This window comes from Spodoptera frugiperda, chromosome 15 (assembly GCF_023101765.2).
Source record: "Spodoptera frugiperda isolate SF20-4 chromosome 15, AGI-APGP_CSIRO_Sfru_2.0, whole genome shotgun sequence".
Lineage (NCBI taxonomy): Eukaryota > Metazoa > Arthropoda > Insecta > Lepidoptera > Noctuidae > Spodoptera > Spodoptera frugiperda.
The window spans coordinates 7,157,165-7,175,458 of NC_064226.1; the positions used below are offsets into that span (position 1 = coordinate 7,157,165).

The 18,294-nt window shown below is 38.2% G+C and overlaps 3 protein-coding genes and 1 long non-coding RNA gene across 5 annotated transcripts; 3 read left to right on the plus strand and 1 right to left on the minus strand.

The window, feature by feature from the left end:
* The first annotated feature begins 1,801 nt into the window (after nucleotides 1–1,801).
* On the plus strand, nucleotides 1,802–2,937 carry LOC126911481 (uncharacterized). The gene is made up of 2 exons (XM_050698773.1): nucleotides 1,802–1,819; nucleotides 2,206–2,937. Exons 1-2 carry the CDS (start codon nucleotides 1,802–1,804, stop codon nucleotides 2,935–2,937), a joined length of 750 nt encoding a protein of 249 aa, XP_050554730.1.
* Nucleotides 2,938–3,029: 92 nt separating this feature from the next.
* LOC118276447 (uncharacterized) lies at nucleotides 3,030–3,821 on the minus strand. Its single transcript, XR_004783667.2, has 2 exons — nucleotides 3,331–3,821; nucleotides 3,030–3,255 (listed from the first exon to the last, which is right to left on the minus strand). It is a non-coding gene; the product is annotated as an uncharacterized LOC118276447 (long non-coding RNA).
* Nucleotides 3,822–4,599: 778 nt separating this feature from the next.
* LOC118276435 (uncharacterized) lies at nucleotides 4,600–6,849 on the plus strand. 2 transcript variants are annotated; one of them, XM_035594747.2, is made up of 4 exons: nucleotides 4,600–5,044; nucleotides 5,120–5,174; nucleotides 5,603–6,023; nucleotides 6,672–6,849. In XM_035594747.2, coding segments are annotated over exons 1-4 (567 nt in total). In that variant the 5' UTR covers nucleotides 4,600–5,042; the 3' UTR covers nucleotides 6,761–6,849. The 2 variants fall into 2 exon arrangements, 1 of the variants encoding a protein (XP_035450640.1); XR_004783666.2 differs by lacking the exons at nucleotides 5,603–6,023; nucleotides 6,672–6,849 and adding an exon at nucleotides 5,252–5,520.
* A 7,111-nt stretch (nucleotides 6,850–13,960) lies between these two features.
* Nucleotides 13,961–16,329, plus strand: LOC118274143 (uncharacterized). The gene is made up of 3 exons (XM_050698606.1): nucleotides 13,961–14,331; nucleotides 14,964–15,065; nucleotides 15,397–16,329. Exons 1-3 carry the CDS (start codon nucleotides 14,161–14,163, stop codon nucleotides 15,556–15,558), a joined length of 435 nt encoding a protein of 144 aa, XP_050554563.1. The 5' UTR covers nucleotides 13,961–14,160; the 3' UTR covers nucleotides 15,559–16,329.
* Nucleotides 16,330–18,294: the final 1,965 nt, after the last annotated feature.

Sequence of the window (18,294 nt, forward strand, 5' to 3'; positions counted from 1 at the left end):
TGTATCATTTTCCCGATCCGATCACCGTATCCGATCACCGTATCCGTATCTGCGTTTGTATCAAGCCCCGTATCAAGTTTTGGACGCCTCCGATTTGCTCCGTATCCGTATCTTCACAATAGTCATGATCGCGTATCAAATTGCTTAGTTCAGTTTCTGCTCTCGATCAAACATGTCGTCGCAGTTGGTTGAAGTGTACGAGAATTTAGCAATTTCATGTGCCTGTTTTATTGTCATTCACAATATTCTAACTTCAAAACCAAAACAGAGACGATGGTGGCAAACGGAATTATTTAGAAACAGATACAGACTTGGAGGAAGAGCTTTGATGAGAGACCTAATGACGCGTCCAGACTGACCCACGTCCGTATCTGTATCACCTTTGATGATCGGACAAAAACCGACATGACATGGGACGGGCCGTATCATAACAGCGTATCGAGATCGCGTATCATGATACGCGTATCATTCCCCGTCCACATATGCGATCATGATACGCGTCGACGATACGGACACGGTGATCGGATCGGGCAAATGATACATGTCTGGACCCGCCTTTATATAACGTTAGAGACTGATTTAACATTTGTGTTTAAACAAATTATAACAGTAATTGTAGAGTATGTTACACGCTATTGCAAATGTTATATTGTTACACATTGTTGTATAACCGCTGTGTGGGAGCACCTTTACAAACGCGCGTCGTCGTTTGTTTAAACACAAATGTTATTGGTAAGGTGCTCGGCCACACAGCAGTTATATATGAAAATGTGGGTGAACTGAGGGACCACACTGGGAATTCGCGAAATTAATGTTCTAGGATTTAGTAGTAGACTTAAAACAATTGTAGAACGAATCTGGGAATTTGTAAACAAATATATTAAAAACTACGACCCATAAAGTGTGGTCCCTCAGTTCTCAAAGACGATCAGCCAGATGTCGGAAAGTATCTTATAAAAGAAGGTTTTGTGAATACAGACATTTACAACAATGTGTAACAATAACATTTGTGTTTAAACAAATTATAACAGTGGTTGTAGAGTATGTTACATGCTGTTATAAATGTTACACAATGTTGTATAACGTTATATAACTGCTGTGTGGGAGCACCTTAACGTTATATAACCGCTGTGTGGGAGCACCTTTATATAACGTAGCTGATAAGCGCTGCCCTCCGAGGCCAGAGGCACCTACAGCTGATAAGCGCTGCCCTCCGAGGCCAGAGGCACCTACAGCTGATAAGCGCTGCCCTCCGAGGCCATAGGCTTGGGAGGATACCTACAGCTGATAAGCGCTGCCCTCCGAGGCCAGAGGCACCTATAGCTAGCTGATAAGCGCTGCCCTCCGAGGCCATAGGCACCTATAGCTGATAAACGCTATCTTCCCGAGGCCATAGGCACCTATAGCTGATAAACGCTATCTTCCCGAGGCCATAGGCACCTATAGCTGATAAGCGCTGCCCTCCGAGGCCAGAGGCACCTATAGCTGATAAGCGCTGCCCTCCGAGGCCATAGGCACCTATAGCTGATAAACGCTGCCCTCCGAGGCCAGAGGCACCTATAGCTAGCTGATAAGCGCTGCCCTCCGAGGCCAGAGGCACCTATAGCTAGCTGATAAGCGCTGCCCTCCGAGGCCAGAGGCACCTATAGCTGATAAGCGCTGCCCTCCGAGGCCAGAGGCACCTATCCTATAGCTGATAAGCGCTGCCCTCCAGAGGCCAGAGGCACCTATCCTATAGCTGATAAGCGCTGCCCTCCGAGCCCAGAGGCACCTATCCTATAGCTGATAAGCGCTAGCGTTTATGCCTCCGAGCCCAGAGGCACCTATAGCTAGCTGATAAGCGCTGCCCTCCGAGCCCAGAGGCACCTATAGCTGATAAGCGCTGCCCTCCGAGCCCAGAGGCACCTATCCTATAGCTGATAAGCGCTGCCCTCCAGAGGCCAGAGGCACCTATCCTATAGCTGATAAGCGCTGCCCTCCAGAGCCCAGAGGCACCTATCCTATAGCTGATAAGCGCTGCCCTCCGAGCCCAGAGGCACCTATCCTATAGCTGATAAGCGCTGCCCTCCAGAGCCCAGAGGCACCTATCCTATAGCTGATAAGCGCTGCCCTCCGAGCCCAGAGGCACCTATCCTATAGCTGATAAGCGCTGCCCTCCGAGCCCAGAGGCACCTATCCTATAGCTGATAAGCGCTGCCCTCCGAGCCCAGAGGCACCTATCCTATAGCTGATAAGCGCTGCCCTCCGAGCCCAGAGGCACCTATAGCTGATAAGCGCTGCCCTCCGAGCCCAGAGGCACCTATAGCTGATAAGCGCTGCCCTCCGAGCCCAGAGGCACCTATAGCTGATAAGCGCTGCCCTCCGAGCCCAGAGGCACCTATAGCTGATAAGCGCTGCCCTCCGAGCCCAGAGGCACCTATAGCTGATAAGCGCTGCCCTCCGAGCCCAGAGGCACCTATAGCTGATAAGCGCTGCCCTCCGAGCCCAGAGGCACCTATAGCTGATAAGCGCTGCCCTCCGAGCCCAGAGGCACCTATAGCTGATAAGCGCTGCCCTCCGAGCCCAGAGGCACCTATAGCTGATAAGCGCTGCCCTCCGAGCCCAGAGGCACCTATAGCTGATAAGCGCTGCCCTCCGAGCCCAGAGGCACCTATAGCTGATAAGCGCTGCCCTCCGAGCCCAGAGGCACCTATAGCTGATAAGCGCTGCCCTCCGAGGCCAGAGGCACCTATAGCTGATAAGCGCTGCCCTCCGAGCCCAGAGGCACCTATAGCTGATAAGCGCTGCCCTCAGAGCCCAGAGGCACCTATAGCTGATAAGCGCTGCCCTCCGAGCCCAGAGGCACCTATAGCTGATAAGCGCTGCCCTCCGAGCCCAGAGGCACCTCTAGCTGATAAGCTCTGCCCTCCGAGGCCAGAGGCACCTATAGCTAGCTGATAAGCTCTGCCCTCCGAGCCCAGAGGCACCTATAGCTGATAAGCGCTGCAGATTATAGGCAGACGCCTAGTAATTTAAATGAAACTAGTTGATACGCTTATTTATAGTAGTTTATTTCCACAAAACGGCACGGATTGACTTCGAAGACAAACATGGAAGGCATTCAAGCGCCGATTTCGACACAGACACCATGGCTTGTCCGCGCGAAATCTCGGGTACGACTAGCAAATCTTCGTGCAGCAAGTGTAGATAGTGATGCATGGGCAACAGCAACCGCCGCAGCAACCGCCGCAGCAACCACCACAAGGTCCGCAACACCTACGGACAAAAATATCGGAATTACAAACAAGCCTCACTGAAGATCCGTATTTTAACCATACGAAATTTACTTACATTTTCTATTGATTGTAAAGAGTACTTTATAGGGCCTAAAACAGGTCAAAATGGACCGGCAAAGTTGTGGAAAGGAACTAGTTTTTTAAAAGTTTTTGGAATAATTAAAGTTTTTTTGGGACTTTTTATTATTGTGTGAATCACGCAAACGATTTGATTGTACTACCCATGTCAACCAGCTTACTTCTACAGAACACCTCGGATTGTGTTTGAATGAAGAATATGGTTTAAAGAATCAATAGAGTTTTTATGTTTGCATCTAAATATGATAGCCAGTATTTCTAATAAGCAGTATTTTTTATTGACAAAAAGTTCGTATATGTATGGTTTTGTAATTTTGTAATCAAGTTGGTCGAGGGCGGATTTTCCAATAATCTTCATTTAACAAAATAAACAAGTATGGACTAATATTTCACATTTTTCATAATTATTTTTCAGTAGATTATAAACTAAATGAAAATATTTAAAAATATAACTGAAACACGAAGAAACTTAGAAAAATGAAGCACAATTTTTGTGGTACCGACAATTTAAATAAATGTCCTGTTAAGTGCGTGGAGTTTGATGGTGAAACTTCGTGTTTTGTATTAGGCGAAGTACCACCAGCTCCAGACAATCCCAGGAACCTTAATATATTTTTTCCATGTTGCTTAAAAGAGCGGTTAGCTGCCAAAACAACAAGCTATAATACATCAAATAAGAAACAAAAAGAGCATGCCTCTACATCAAATAAAATGCAAAATCAAAACATGAAAGTTGTAAATGCTATGCAATGCTCGTCTCTTTCGAAATTGCTGAATAGCGCAAATCAAAATTGTATCCTTTATGTTTTTGATAAAAGTGGATTTAAACAAAATATTGCTTTTACCAAAGCGAATATAGAATGTTCAGATTCAAGCAGAGTGGACAATTTGCTTGAATCTAGACATTCTACACATAATACCGAAAATAAATGGGGAAATTTCCCAGGTAAGACAATAAAGTACCCAAATCAAAATCAAGGAAAATCTCTCCGTCCATGTAAAAGTCGGGAGTTGAGGGGTGGTATTCTTTCTACCGATTGTTTTTGCCTTCGAAGAAATGGATTACAGTACGACTGTCGTAGAACTGGATGTCAGAATAGTCCACTGTGTTCCGCTCTCCCAGGACCACTCTGTGACCCAGCACGAGTGGCATGTCAAACGCATTGTGCCAATCCACACGCCGAAGAGTTGAGCAGTATTTGCAAGCTACGCGGTGGTAATAGAAATTGGTGGAATAACTAAAGTTAAGTTAAAAACTTAAGGAATCAATGTACATTTCGAATGATCTCAAGGAGGGTAGCAATTACTCAGACTGCTGTTTTGTGTGCACTGAACGAACACGTTGGTACTAGAATCTACTCAATATGAATTGACTCTTCAAGAAGTCTGCACGCAACCATGAGGACTTTTTCACAAATTTAGAAATTGGTACTGGTATGAACAGAATATTCAAAAAATTTAAAAAAATCGAAAGACAGACAAAAGAAAAATATATTGACAGACGAATTTTTTACTTCGCCTAGTTTAGATGTAAATTTTATAATAAAAATTTTGTAAATTTTAATAAAACAAAAAGCCAAAATTCTTGTACTAATTTAATGAACTACTAATTATTACAAACTTAAAATACTAAAAATATATAAAAACCCTCCTCCCCGTTGTGCTGTAGGAGAATTATAATCTTTCAAAATGTAAGTACTTTCATTAAAAGGCCTATCTTACTTGAATCCTTATTCAAGTTTGATTCATGACTGTTTTTGTTAAAGGTGTTCTCCGTGTGGCCCTATGGTTTGCTACAAATATGAAGACTGTGGTCCTCCGGTAAGTTAGAATGTAAAGAAATTAAATGTCTAATAAGTATTGGTGATAAGAGATCTAATAGCCATGTCGATGTTCAGCTGCAGTGTCTACCGCGATCTGCGTTCAAGCGTAATGGACTGCAAGATTGCCAGTTCTTCCAGCAGGGCTCAATACGGTACCTGTGCCGGGCAGACTGCTGCTGCCCCAAGCCGTGTCCGCCATGCTGTCCGCCGTGTGTGCGACGCCCACCACCCGGCAAGACCTACGTCACACGCTTCAGTGACTTCGACCTAATATCGCAGTGGTAGTGCTAGAAGGCTTTTCTGCGTCGTCGTCCTCCTCGTCGTCCTCTTGTCTCACAAGTTTCGGTAAATTACTATTCAATCACTCACGGCGGACAGACAGTTTTAATGGTCTAGTAGAGTTACGAATTACTATTCTCTTTTCAGAAAGGCAAACCTTTGAATGATGGTCCTGGCCAGCAAATGGTGGAGGGCGGCGGGCAAAAAAAAAGTGAAACGGAAAATCAGTTGAAGCGAACCAAAAGTCGTGAGTTGCGTGGTGGCATCATGTACTACAGTTGTCATTGTATCAAGCGTAATGGGCTCCAACACGACTGTCGCCGCACTGGATGTGGCGGCGAGCCCGCGTGTCTTGTCTTGCCCGACCCATTGTGTGCGCCTAGCCAGTTGGCTCGTGCTCGTGGCCTCGCCGACCCTGGTGTCCTCGCAGCCCACACTAACCCTCAAGGCAGTAGTGGCGGCTCAGGTGGACCGACAACTTCCAGTTCCCGTGGAAAACGTTTTATTGTCTGCGAATTAAAGGGTATCATTCCCGATGCAGGTGTGGATAGAAACGACGGGAAATGCTGTAAGTGCCCAAACAAATTTATACCTACACAAGCCCCTGTAGGTAGTGGAATGAATCCTCGTACATGCATATGTCCCGGTGGCGCATCTGCAGCACCTAAACAACAAATGCAAACCCCTTCAGCTGGAGTGAAACCGTATGCATGCATTTGTCCCGGAGGCGGTATAGTTAAACCTTTACCAAATCCCCCAAATACTCCAATCACATCTTCATGTCCTTGCAAATGTAAATCTGGTTCTAGTTCACAAAAAATGCAGTCGATTTGTGACTTAGATGAAAAAACACTCAACCAAATATTAGAAAGGTTTGAATCTAAAGAATTGAAATTAGACGATAAAAAGGTAGCAGGATTTAGTGGTCGACAAAACAAAGTCGCTAAACCTGCTGCTAAAGAAGAGTGTACTAGACCTGGGTGTGTACACTGGAAACCACCGCCGCCCTGCGTGTGGGACCTTCCGTGTAAAGCTGACTGTTTCGAAACTCATGCATCAGCGCAGCCTGGTCGCAATCCACTCGCGAGGGGCGGCGGTGGCTTTACTTGTGTGAGAGAATCTAATGATGGACGAGAGTTGGTGTCACAAGGCACACAGAAACAACAACTCCACAATACGACTATAATGAAAATCTTGACACCCGAATGTTGTACAGGTTGCTCTGCGCCAAGAGACGGAGGCGGCATGGCGAGTGGGGGCGCGGCAGCAGCTGGCTTGCCTATGTTGGTGATGAAGCTCTGCTGAACGAGTGTTGTCTTATCCTGACTGATTTCCTGAAAGCTTAAGAAAAAGTGCAAAATAATCCGAAGGCATTAATTAAATGTTTAATTGTACTTGTTCTTTTATTTGAAGGGAAAATAGTTGGAAATCGTAGTTTAATGACAAACATGGAGACTTGATTTTCATCGCTCTTGCTTCTCGACAGGCTTCGCCCTCGTTCCTATAGGATAAAAGTAGCTTATGTATTCCAAACCGTCTCCTTGTTCCAAATTTCATCCTGATTGGGTAACACATACAAACTCCCGAACTTTCGCATTTACCTATATATTAGCAACTAGCTTTTGCCCGCGACTTCGTTCGCGTGGAATAGTGACTTCCGGCAAATTTTTGGTTTTCACCACATAGTTCCCGATGTCCGTAAGGATTGAGGAGCCACATCAGATTTTTAAAATCTGATTTTACCATTATTTAGCAGCAAGGAAGCTGATTTTGCAGCACGAATTCTAGATTTAGCAGCAAGATATATAACTAGATATATTAATGCAAAAGTGGCTCCTCAATCTAAACGTTTAAATTGAGGAGCCACCTATAACTCGTTAAGTAATAGATGAATATTTTTGAAAATTTTGTATCATTTAGCAGCAATTTTGCATATTACCGTCTACAAATTTCGCTTCTGTGGCGCTAAAATGTAAGAAAATACAATACTTTTAGTATGGCTCCTCTATCTAAATTTAACAGGTGAATTTCTACTGGATATGAGCGATCAATTATTATATTCGACATAATGATCATTTAGTAGGTGTTGTGTTTGTTTTTGCAGTATAGGAATAAAATAGTAAAACAGAGTAAATTTTGTAGATGAACGCATTTTCTTTGGCTCCTCAATCCTGACGTTCTAATTATATATGTTTGACTGTACCCACCTGATATGACAACGGAATCTAAAGCCAGAGATACTAGCATTTATAGGCCAGTGCAGATACCTCTAATAAAGGTAAAAAGTAAAAGAAATTTATAGTAGAATGAAACCTATTGGAAATGGAAGAGAATATGCTAAAAATGGAAAAAAATAAAAATTCCACTCCATCCGAGTTCGGGAAGTGGGGGGGAGGGAGGTTTTAAGAGGAAAAATCGGTTTATCGCAATTTTCGGCGAAACTACAAGTCCTATAAAAAAAAGTTCAATGGCAAAGTTGTAGGTAATAAAAAGATCTACAACTTTTGTATTTACACTTTTTTTGTATTACCTCAAAATTTTGTGAAAAATTCAAAAAACTACGATTTCGGTTTTTTTTTGTTATCTTCGACAAAAATATTTATTTTTTACCGAAATTTTGTGAAAACGTGCCTTTATATGTACCAAATACATTGTATTTTTTTGGAATTGAAAAATTAATGTTTTTACCAATTATAGATTAAAAACCGAAAAATTATCCTAATTTTCAATCGAAAATTCACGCGTCAAAATATCAGATTTTTTATAAAGTTTCGTGGGCTTTTTGTTCGTTGAAATCTCTACTTTTCGATAGTGTAAAAAAAATAAACGTGGCTATGGAAAATGTTCTGAAAAAACGCAATAAACTAAAAAAACTCGAATCAAAAAATTTGTTTTTCATCATTATGCACAATTTTGAGCTATTTATTACAATTAACTCATGTAGCGTAAGATTTAATGGTACATTGACAATTAAAAAAAATATATAAATTAAAACATTCTACTATGATTAACAATCAAATAAGTTAATAATGTTTATATTTGATAAGACATCTACAATGTTATAAGAAAAATGTAGAATTTTGTTTTAATTAAATACGTAGATACTTATATATTCTTATTTGAAGATAATTTATAAACCTTTTTTATTTTTTAAGGTGGCACAAACATCCAATCCAATCCAATGACCTCTCTCGCCTTAGGTGAGGCGAGAGGGAGTGTCAGACTCTTACTGACTAAAAACTACCCTGTTCCTAGTCCTGCTTTTCGAGCTGGAGCCCCGGTAAACCCGCTAGGTAGTCCGCAGATCCGGATCAGGCATCAGCCATACTAGACACCATCTGAGGTATTCTGATGGCTCTTTGAGGCGCGCGCGGAACGCGATGCGCGGCATGCACGGGTCTAGTTCTGTTCGGGCGGCGAGCTACCCTTGCTCGCCGTCTACAGACCCGTACTTACGGAGGCCAGAGTACTTTGCGCGATCCCCGACGCCCGGAGTATCTCTCGCGAAGGCTGGGGGGTGAGGAGGTTCGTTCCCTCACGTGCCCCGCCTCCTTCTTTGCTAGCATGACTGCTTCGCAGAAGGAAGAGACGTCATCCCAGTCTCGCTCGCTCCTCCAGAGACACTCCGGGCGTCGGGAATCGCGCGACGATCTTCAGCCACCGTTCACTATCACCTGTTTTTTCAGAACATTTTCCATAGTAACGTTTATTTTTTTTTACTCTATCGAAAAGTAGAGATTTCAACGAACAAAATGCCCACCGAACTTTATAAAAAATCTGATATTTTGACGCGTGAATTTTCGATTGAAAATTAGGATAATTTTTCGGTATTTAATCAATAATTGGTAAAAAAATTAATTTTTCAATTCCAAAAAAATACAATGTATTTGGTACATATAAAGGCACGTTTTCACAAAATTTCGGTAAAAAATAAATATTTTTGTCGAAGATAACAATAAAAAACCGAAATCGTAGTTTTTTGAATTTTTCACAAAATTTTGAGGTAATACAAAAAAAGTGTAAATACAAAAGTTGTAGATCTTTTTATTACCTACAACTTTGCCATTGAACTTTTTTATAGGACTTGTAGTTTCGCCGAAAATTGCGATAAACCGATTTTTCCTCTTAAAACCTCCCTCCCCCCACTTCCCGAACTCGGATGGAGTGGAATTTTTATTTTTTTCCATTTTTAGCGTATTCTCTTCCATTTCTAATAGGTTTCATTCTACTATAAATTTCTTTTGTTTCAAAACCTATCTGCACTGGCCTATTAGCAGAAATGTCTGCTAAATATATCTGCACAGTTCAGCAATGTATTTAATTTAGATTCTGAAAAAAACAATACTTAACTATTTTCTTGTAAATTCAGCGTGTAGGGTGACCACAGTTTGAGGGTATCTACAAATTATTATTTCTCTTACCAACCGACAATAATATTTATTTAACAAAGTGTTCATTAGCAGTGAAGTATTCTCTATCTTCGGAAGAAGATTTTTCTTCTTCTTCACTATCTTACACCGAAAGATGAGATATTGTGTTACGATGATTACGATTCTAAAATTCGTATAAGCACTGATCAACCAATATTCATTCATTCTATAACTTATAGCCACATTGATTGCTAAATAATTAAATCGTAGGTACAATAGATATAACCAGTTATGAAAATATAAATTTAACAAATTACTTATCTTGGTTTCATTTACGAGTATATGGTCACCCTACACGCTGAATTTACAAGAAAATAGTTAAGTATTGTTTTTTTCAGAATCTAAATTAAATACATTGCTGAACTGTGCAGATATATTTAGCAGACATTTCTGCTAAATGCTAGTATCTCTGGCTTTAGATTCCGTTGTCATCTCAGGTGGGTACAGTCAAACATATATAATTAGAACGTCAGGATTGAGGAGCCAAAGAAAATGCGTTCATCTACAAAATTTACTCTGTTTTACTATTTTATTCCTATACTGCAAAAACAAACACAACACCTACTAAATGATCATTATGTCGAATATAATAATTGATCGCTCATATCCAGTAGAAATTCACCTGTTAAATTTAGATAGAGGAGCCATACTAAAAGTATTGTATTTTCTTACATTTTAGCGCCACAGAAGCGAAATTTGTAGACGGTAATATGCAAAATTGCTGCTAAATGATACAAAATTTTCAAAAATATTCATCTATTACTTAACGAGTTATAGGTGGCTCCTCAATTTAAACGTTTAGATTGAGGAGCCACTTTTGCATTAATATATCTAGTTATATATCTTGCTGCTAAATCTAGAATTCGTGCTGCAAAATCAGCTTCCTTGCTGCTAAATAATGGTAAAATCAGATTTTAAAAATCTGATGTGGCTCCTCAATCCTTACGGACATAGTTCCCGATCTCGCGGGATCTCTTCAAAAATGAGATGTGGAAGATATTCCAGGGAACTCTTCAAAAATCAACATAATGAGCTCTGCGTTTGAATTTAATAGATGTATACTCACTTAGGGCATTGAAAAAATATTTTAAAAACGGACTTAAACTAACTAAAACACTAACTAAATAAAAGCTACGAATTACGAAATTATAACAATTAAAAAAGAAACTATATTACAACCTATCCTCTATGCTATAATAACCAAGCTTAAACTAAATAATTTAAAAGAAACGACTTAAATCTAATCTAATTAAAAAAAAAATTAGACTTACAATTTTATTAAAAAAACTAACTACAGTAACTACTAATACTCGATATCAAACTAAACCTACGTTAAATAGTTTAACCAAAAAACCAGGAAAACCCAACAAATAAACTTATTAATTGACAAATACAACGAAACCAATTTAGAATATACGACCACTACAGCAGGACCACTACAGACAAATCGACACCAGCAATTTATACTGCGCTAACTCAAAAAGCGTACTTTACAGTAGAGGCGTTTAAAGGGAAAAATGCGATAACTTTTACATTAATTAAGATACTTTTTTGAAATTTGGTATGCTTAATATTTCATTTATTCATTGTAATATCTCATATTTATATTTTCTTAATTATTTCTATTTTTCAATTTAGCGCAAGTTAGCCGTATATAAACGTAATTCATCAAAAAAAAATTACATCTTATACACGTCTAACTAATGTTAGCGTAGTGTAATACGGGACGTCGTAGTGCATGATCAATCATCTGATGCATATTTCAATATTTTATAAAGAACATGTACTTACTCACAAAAATAATAGTCAACGTACCATTAATAAACTAATTAATACGTTAACACATAAGTATTTACTATGTAAAAGTCGCTAAGTCGTTCATTTTACAGACGAACAAGTATACACACGAACGCACTAAACTACGCTAACTATGAGTTAGCGCAGTGTTGCACAAACTTTGACCAAAGTGATCCCCGCGCACACTCCGCTAATAATAGTTGGCGTAATATAAATCGAGTGATTTCAAAAAGTACCTTTACTTAGCGTTTTATAAGATTTGTAACTTTCTTATTTTTGCATATTTCTTCTCAATTTTTTATGACGTATGTAAACTCACTTTTTAAGCAACTTGGCATAAAAAAGTTTTTTCCAAATTTCGAGTTAGCGTAGTATAAATTGCTGGTGTCGAAATAATCATACGACTGATAATACACTTTTTCTACGATAGTACCGAAGCGCTCGGCCGATACCCAACCAAATGAATGTAACGAAACCATAGCGCGATCTATTTCGATCCCAACGCCATCTATCGAGGATAAAGACAACTTGATTATTTATTTATACTCCGTTCGGGCATTTTCTTTGTACTAAAAGTTTAATTATATTGATATATTTTTTTTCATACCTTTTTACTATTTATTTACTTTTTTTCGATGAATTTTAACAATAACATGAACCGAAGTCGTGTAACGATCGACATAGAATTATCTATACTCCGTTAGAGCATTTTCTTTGTACTAAATGTTTTATTATACTGATATTATTTTTTTCATACCTTTTTACTATTTATTTATTTTTTTCGATAAATTAAAACAATAACATGAACCGAAGTCGTGTAACGATCGACATAGAATTATTTATAAATAATTTATTTCTTATTTTTATTTTTTGATTTTTGAAATAAAAATACATCTATGTCCTTTCTAAGGTTCTAAACTATATCTGTACCAAATTTCAAACAAATCCGTCAAATAGTTGCGGAGATTAATGGTATAAGCATAGAATGTTCGACGTGATTCTTTAATTTGACATAACTTTTTTATTTATGAACCGATTGACATGAAACAAACACTAAATGTAAATTTAAGCATCCCACAATATATTCGTGAAAACCGCATCCAACTCGGATCAGCCGTTTCTGAGATTAGCGCGCACAGACGCGCGCACAGGCGCAAACAGACAAACAGACAAAAAAAAAGTTAATTACATTTTTGGGTTCGACATCGACATAACAATAACCCCTGCTATTTTTTTTATTTTTATTTTCAATGTACAGACAGCACTTTTCTACGATTTTATTATATGTATAGATTTGGTGGTCTCTTGTACCTCTACCATGAGTTTAAAGCAAATAGTATTTGTCGATAGTCATAGTCAAATAGTAAAATTTTTTGTATGTCTTTACAACGCCTCTACCGGTCACCTGTGGAATTAAAAAATTGCCATACATAAAATTTACGCCGTCCTTAGTGACCATTGTCAAATACTACTGCTTCAAAACTCATGGTAGAGGTACTCAGTTTACACGTGGTTAACACACACCTTTTTTGTGGGGAGAAAATCATCCAATTATTTCTCCTGCCTTGAGTGAGACGAGAGAAAATGTCATACTTAAAAACCGCCCCGTTCCTTCTCCTGCTTTGAGCCCCCTTTAACATATAACATTGCTCGTAGCCCTACTGGGCCCAATCCTATGGTGGTCTGGCTCTTTGAGGGGGGCGCGGACACACACATCCTTTAGTCACTAGTGGATAGAAGTATTTTCTTTACTTCAAAAATAAGTAGGTACCTACCTAAAGGTCTGGCGGCCCTGTCTTGGGATCTTAGTCCACTACAAGATTAGATGAGACGCAAGTGGTGAAAAGGAATTTGCTTTGCTAGAATAATCAGGCGCTTAATGAAATGAAAAGCATACTTTTCCATATTATCAATTGCATAAACGCACTTGGTTTAAATTACACAATATAAAATTTATAAGTAATTAACTCCCTTTAGCGTTTGCGCATATGTAAGACGCCCGCTTCTCATGCATGAGGGTAGGCATTGCTGAGTTTCTATACAAGACAAACTAAAATCCGTTGCGTGCGGTGCGTGCGATGCGTACGATGCGGGCCTGTGGACCTTAATGCTCAAACTTTCTCCGTGCGAGAAGAGAAGAGGCCTTTGGTCAGGATCAGGAGTGGCCACTTACAAGCTGAGGATGTGATGTGAAAACAAGGCAGTTTGCAGCAGTGAATAGATACTGCTGGCAGTTCCCGTCGTCACACTTCTTTTTTACATCAAAATAATGATCAAATTCTGAAAGATGTCAATATGACCGTTAAGTTGAAATATAATATAATATAAAATTTAATAATATAATATAGAAATAAACACAAAAAAAAACTCAAATAAAATGTAAAACAACTAGTACTAGAATAATATCCAGTAACTTGCCATCCAGAAAATATGAAGTAAATTCGTAAGATAAGTACGCTTGAATGAAACCTTTTGGCTATGGCGGTGATACCCAAGTTTGTTCGTGGGGTTATGGTCCCCAGTGTGATGTCGAAGGCCAACGTGTTACGTTACTCTTATGGGCTGAGTGACGTGTCAGTGCGGTTCCAAAGCGATTGTTGTCCAGATAGCGGCGGTGATAAGAACCAGGGAGGTCCCACCTTGTACGATGTAAGAATGTTTAAAGTATTACGTGTCTACTGATTTGAAAGTCATTGGCAGGCCTATGTACAGCATTGGACGTCTTGAGATTTAGATGGCGATGATATAACATCCATTTGTTGCCAGTATCCTCAAACTTGGTTGGTTTATTCCAGCCGGTCAGTCAGAGCGCCGAATGAGCTCTCGTTCATTATTACTTTAAGGTAAAACAAACTCATACTAAAGCTACAGTTATGTTAAGAGTGTTATGTGTAGAACGAACCTATTGTCATACACCAGACTCTAGTTCTATATTGATACTTCACAGAGTAACCACGGAGTTTTGTGCTACCTCGTCCCAATAGGAATCCTGACTTTAGAACGAATTAATAGCTTTAGCAGATACTGAGGCATGATCCGGAGTTGCAGACTACCTAGCGGGTTTACCGGAGCTCCGGCTCGAATGGCAGGAGTAGGAACGGAGTGGTTTTTAGACAGAAGAGTCTGACCCTCCCTCTCGCCTCGCCCAAGGCGAGTGAAGTTATTGAATGGTTTTCCTCCCATAAAAAAGATTTTGACTTCCATTTTTAATATTATTTGTAGAGTTTAGTTTAACTGTTTTAAATTAATTTCTGTTTAAATATTTACTTCATCATTTTCAGTGTCGCAAGTTAGGTCACAATCTTTCAACCAATAATGTGTGTCCCGGTTTTGAAACTTTGCGCAACATACCGACTGGAGTCTTCAGGAACACGACAGGAGAGGTATTTTCATCTTATAATGAAGTATCCTATCCTAACTGATAAATATGTGTTTAACAAGCTTCTAAATTCTTAACGTTGCCCTACCTACCTACTGTGTTACGGTGCAAATTAACTGTTTTTCCTTCTTTCTTTTATATAAATGTATTGGGATATTAGTGATTTCAATACGAGAGATAATTTAATAAATTGCTTTTGTTGATTTCCACTTGAAATTTATTTCTCTTAGGTATGTCTTTATACTGTGTACTAAGATAACAATTTCATAGTTTTGTAATTGCTCACAATCACTGGAAGTGAAGCAGATCTATCTTTATTATATCTTATCTTACAGATGCTCGGCCGCAATGCAAGCAAATGCCAATGCTATCAGAATCCAGAATACTTTTCCTTCCATCATATGAGTTTTTATGACCTCAACCTTGGCTTAAGACAATACCGCAAGGCTATACCCAAGACTAGGAGGAAACCTATTGTTTATCGACCACCCTGTTGATCATCATGTTAGCAAATCAATATATCCCTTAAGTCAACCCCTATAAGGTAGTATTTACAATTTTTAATTTTTAGAAGAAATATTTTTACTTTTGATAATGACCATTTACTTCTACTCCACTCTTACGGCATTCTATGTCACATTTCTTCTAGCTCTATTCAGTATACTTACACTCGAAAATGAATCTAGTTCCTAAATGTGAAGACTTAATTTAGATTAAGCCTTTGCATGGGGAAATATGCGAGCTGAGTTTTTGTACTCTAGACTTTAATGTTTAGAGACATAAGGGTCAAAGTGTGCTTAAGCTGTTTAGTATTTTGGCCCTTATGCCTCTAAGATGCAGATTTGAATATTGATTCTAAATTATTTCTTCCAATATCAGTTCTATAAGCATTTTTATGATCTTCATTTTCTTTCTCCCGAAGTTATTCAAGGTTGGTGCTATACGTTGTATTTTTCCATTCTCCTATCTCATATCTATCTACTATCACAGACTCGTAATTTTCTCACACAATCTGTCCATATTCTTTTTAAAAAAATATAAGGAATATAAAAAATAAAGGCTGGATTTCCCCTTTATTCTAATCTTAGTAGAAACACAATTATAGAGATTTCGTTGCCAAAAACATTCTTTTAAAATTAATAATGAATTGAAAATTATTTGAGGAATGTTTGAAGTGACGTGACATTTATTTATTTGTCATTAAGGTCTATTCTCACTTTTCTTGGAAATATTCAATTGTCAGCTAGTTAAAAGATTATTTATAGCACTTATTAGAGGTTTTACAAAGAAATAAGGGCCCAGTCTACGTTCAAAACTTACCCACATTAAATTGTAAAATATTCGAACGTTGGTTGAACCTATTTACTTGGAATCAAAGACTTAAATTGAGAATAGACATGTAACTGTTTATACCATCATACCTAGTGCTTTTTTATAATCAACTTTTTTTAAATCTGTAATTTAATAAATATTTGTAATATTACGAATGTTAATCAACACGTAATTACAAACAAAAAAAAAGTATATTACAAATTGTTAAAAATAAAATTATAGAAGAAGCATATTTTTTGTTTTATTTTTATGATTTTGTAGTGTTTAACCATTCTAATCTAATCAATTCTTCAGAGTCCATACGAGTATACATAGATATATGAATTGTGAACAAAACATCGACCATAAAAACCTCTTCAGAAAAAGCTAAGCACCGTTCTCTACACATACTTGATGACTTAATCACTTTATTTATCATCAATCTTTCGAAACCTAATCTCAGGACTTAATGGAATTCCATCGTTATTTACACGTAATTTGCTTACATTAAGTAAAACAAATAGCGGGAATATGATTTATGTGTGTTAATAAGCATGCTGGTGCAAATTACTGCTCGTTACACACTGCTGCCTTCGAATCTACATACTTGACCGACTACACGAAGAAAAACTTTGATTTTAATATCATGCATCATTTAGCTTGAACTTTGAGAAAATGTTTAGACAAAACAATTTATTATTATTCTAACTAAACAATTTACCTAAGTAAATCTCGAAATTATCTATGAATAAAAAAAAATGTAACTAAAAAATCTAGAGACATCTAGTTTTTCGGGCGGGAAGTTGTTATGTAGCGCTTACTGTCTCCAGCTGTCAACTTTCGAAGGTGCGTGTCGCTATGACCGATAGATGGCTCTGAATGTCACAGTTTTATAAAGTTCCACAGTTTTCCTCCGTGGCGCCACTTTCGGTATGAATATTTTTAATAGGCATGTTTCCTACTAGTCAAATTCAATACTTTTTTCGAAACGTCAAAAACTATATTTTCTATGAACTTTGTATGAAATACTCTATTATGACGTCATCAGATTTTTACGTCAAATAGCAGACTTATTTCTAGAAATGTAGCTAGAAAAAATCGAAAATTAAGTAGTTCATCAAATTTATGAATGAGATTGAGATTATTTTTGAATATTTTATTATATTGAAAAGTTGTAATAATTTATTTTTGACCCAGTCATCATCCCTATTGTGTTTAAATTAAAATTATACTGATAATCATTTTTTTCGTATCGTGGCATGAATAATAACATAACTGAAATATTTTACTACTACTACTTGAGCATTGACTAGGTGACTACCTTAGTACTGTGATAAACTCAGATTGTAATGCCTGAAATGTTGAATACAATGTCATACTGTAGGTACAACACATAATATTATCGTCTGTTGTTTTATTTAATAACATTAGAGAAAAAAACATCATTATAATAACCATTAAAAATAAAATAACAAACACTAAGAATGTGAAACCGAGACTTCATTATGCATAATTGCATGTCGTCTAAACATAAACACCACGTTTCTTTGCACATGGCTTGTTAATTAATATATAAGAAACTGCGAAAGCCATACATACTGCAATCAACAGTTGCCATGAAATACAACGAGGCCACGACATGTGTCAGACAGATCAAAAATGCAAAGGAAATTGATAAAAACGCATTAATTGCACTCAACAATAGTCTGTTTAACAGCACAAACAAGAACAAGTTCACATTATGGGTGTAAAAACATTAAATCATCGGTTATACCAGTTTTTGAGTAGCTCTCACTACGCCGTCGCCAGACGAGCGCGCATTTGTTTGTTCACATAAGTGTGGCACGGACGGTCTGGCATCAAATCGCACCCTTAGATGAAGACTCCGTTAACTCAAAAAGTACCCGTTTTGAGTTAATGGC

Excerpts from the sequence above, each read along its gene's own strand:
- LOC118276435 (XM_035594747.2), top strand. Across the intron at positions 5,175-5,602 it reads ATGAAGACTGTGGTCCTCCG|AAAGGCAAACCTTTGAATGA; the intron begins GTAAGTTAGAAT and ends TTCTCTTTTCAG. Across the intron at positions 6,024-6,671 it reads TAGAAACGACGGGAAATGCT|GTTGCTCTGCGCCAAGAGAC; the intron begins GTAAGTGCCCAA and ends AATGTTGTACAG.
- LOC118274143 (XM_050698606.1), top strand. The coding sequence starts at position 14,161 with ATGGCGGTGATACCCAAGTTTGTTCGTGGGGTTATGGTCCCCAGTGTG. Across the intron at positions 14,332-14,963 it reads GAGGTCCCACCTTGTACGAT|TGTCGCAAGTTAGGTCACAA; the intron begins GTAAGAATGTTT and ends CATCATTTTCAG. Across the intron at positions 15,066-15,396 it reads TCAGGAACACGACAGGAGAG|ATGCTCGGCCGCAATGCAAG; the intron begins GTATTTTCATCT and ends CTTATCTTACAG.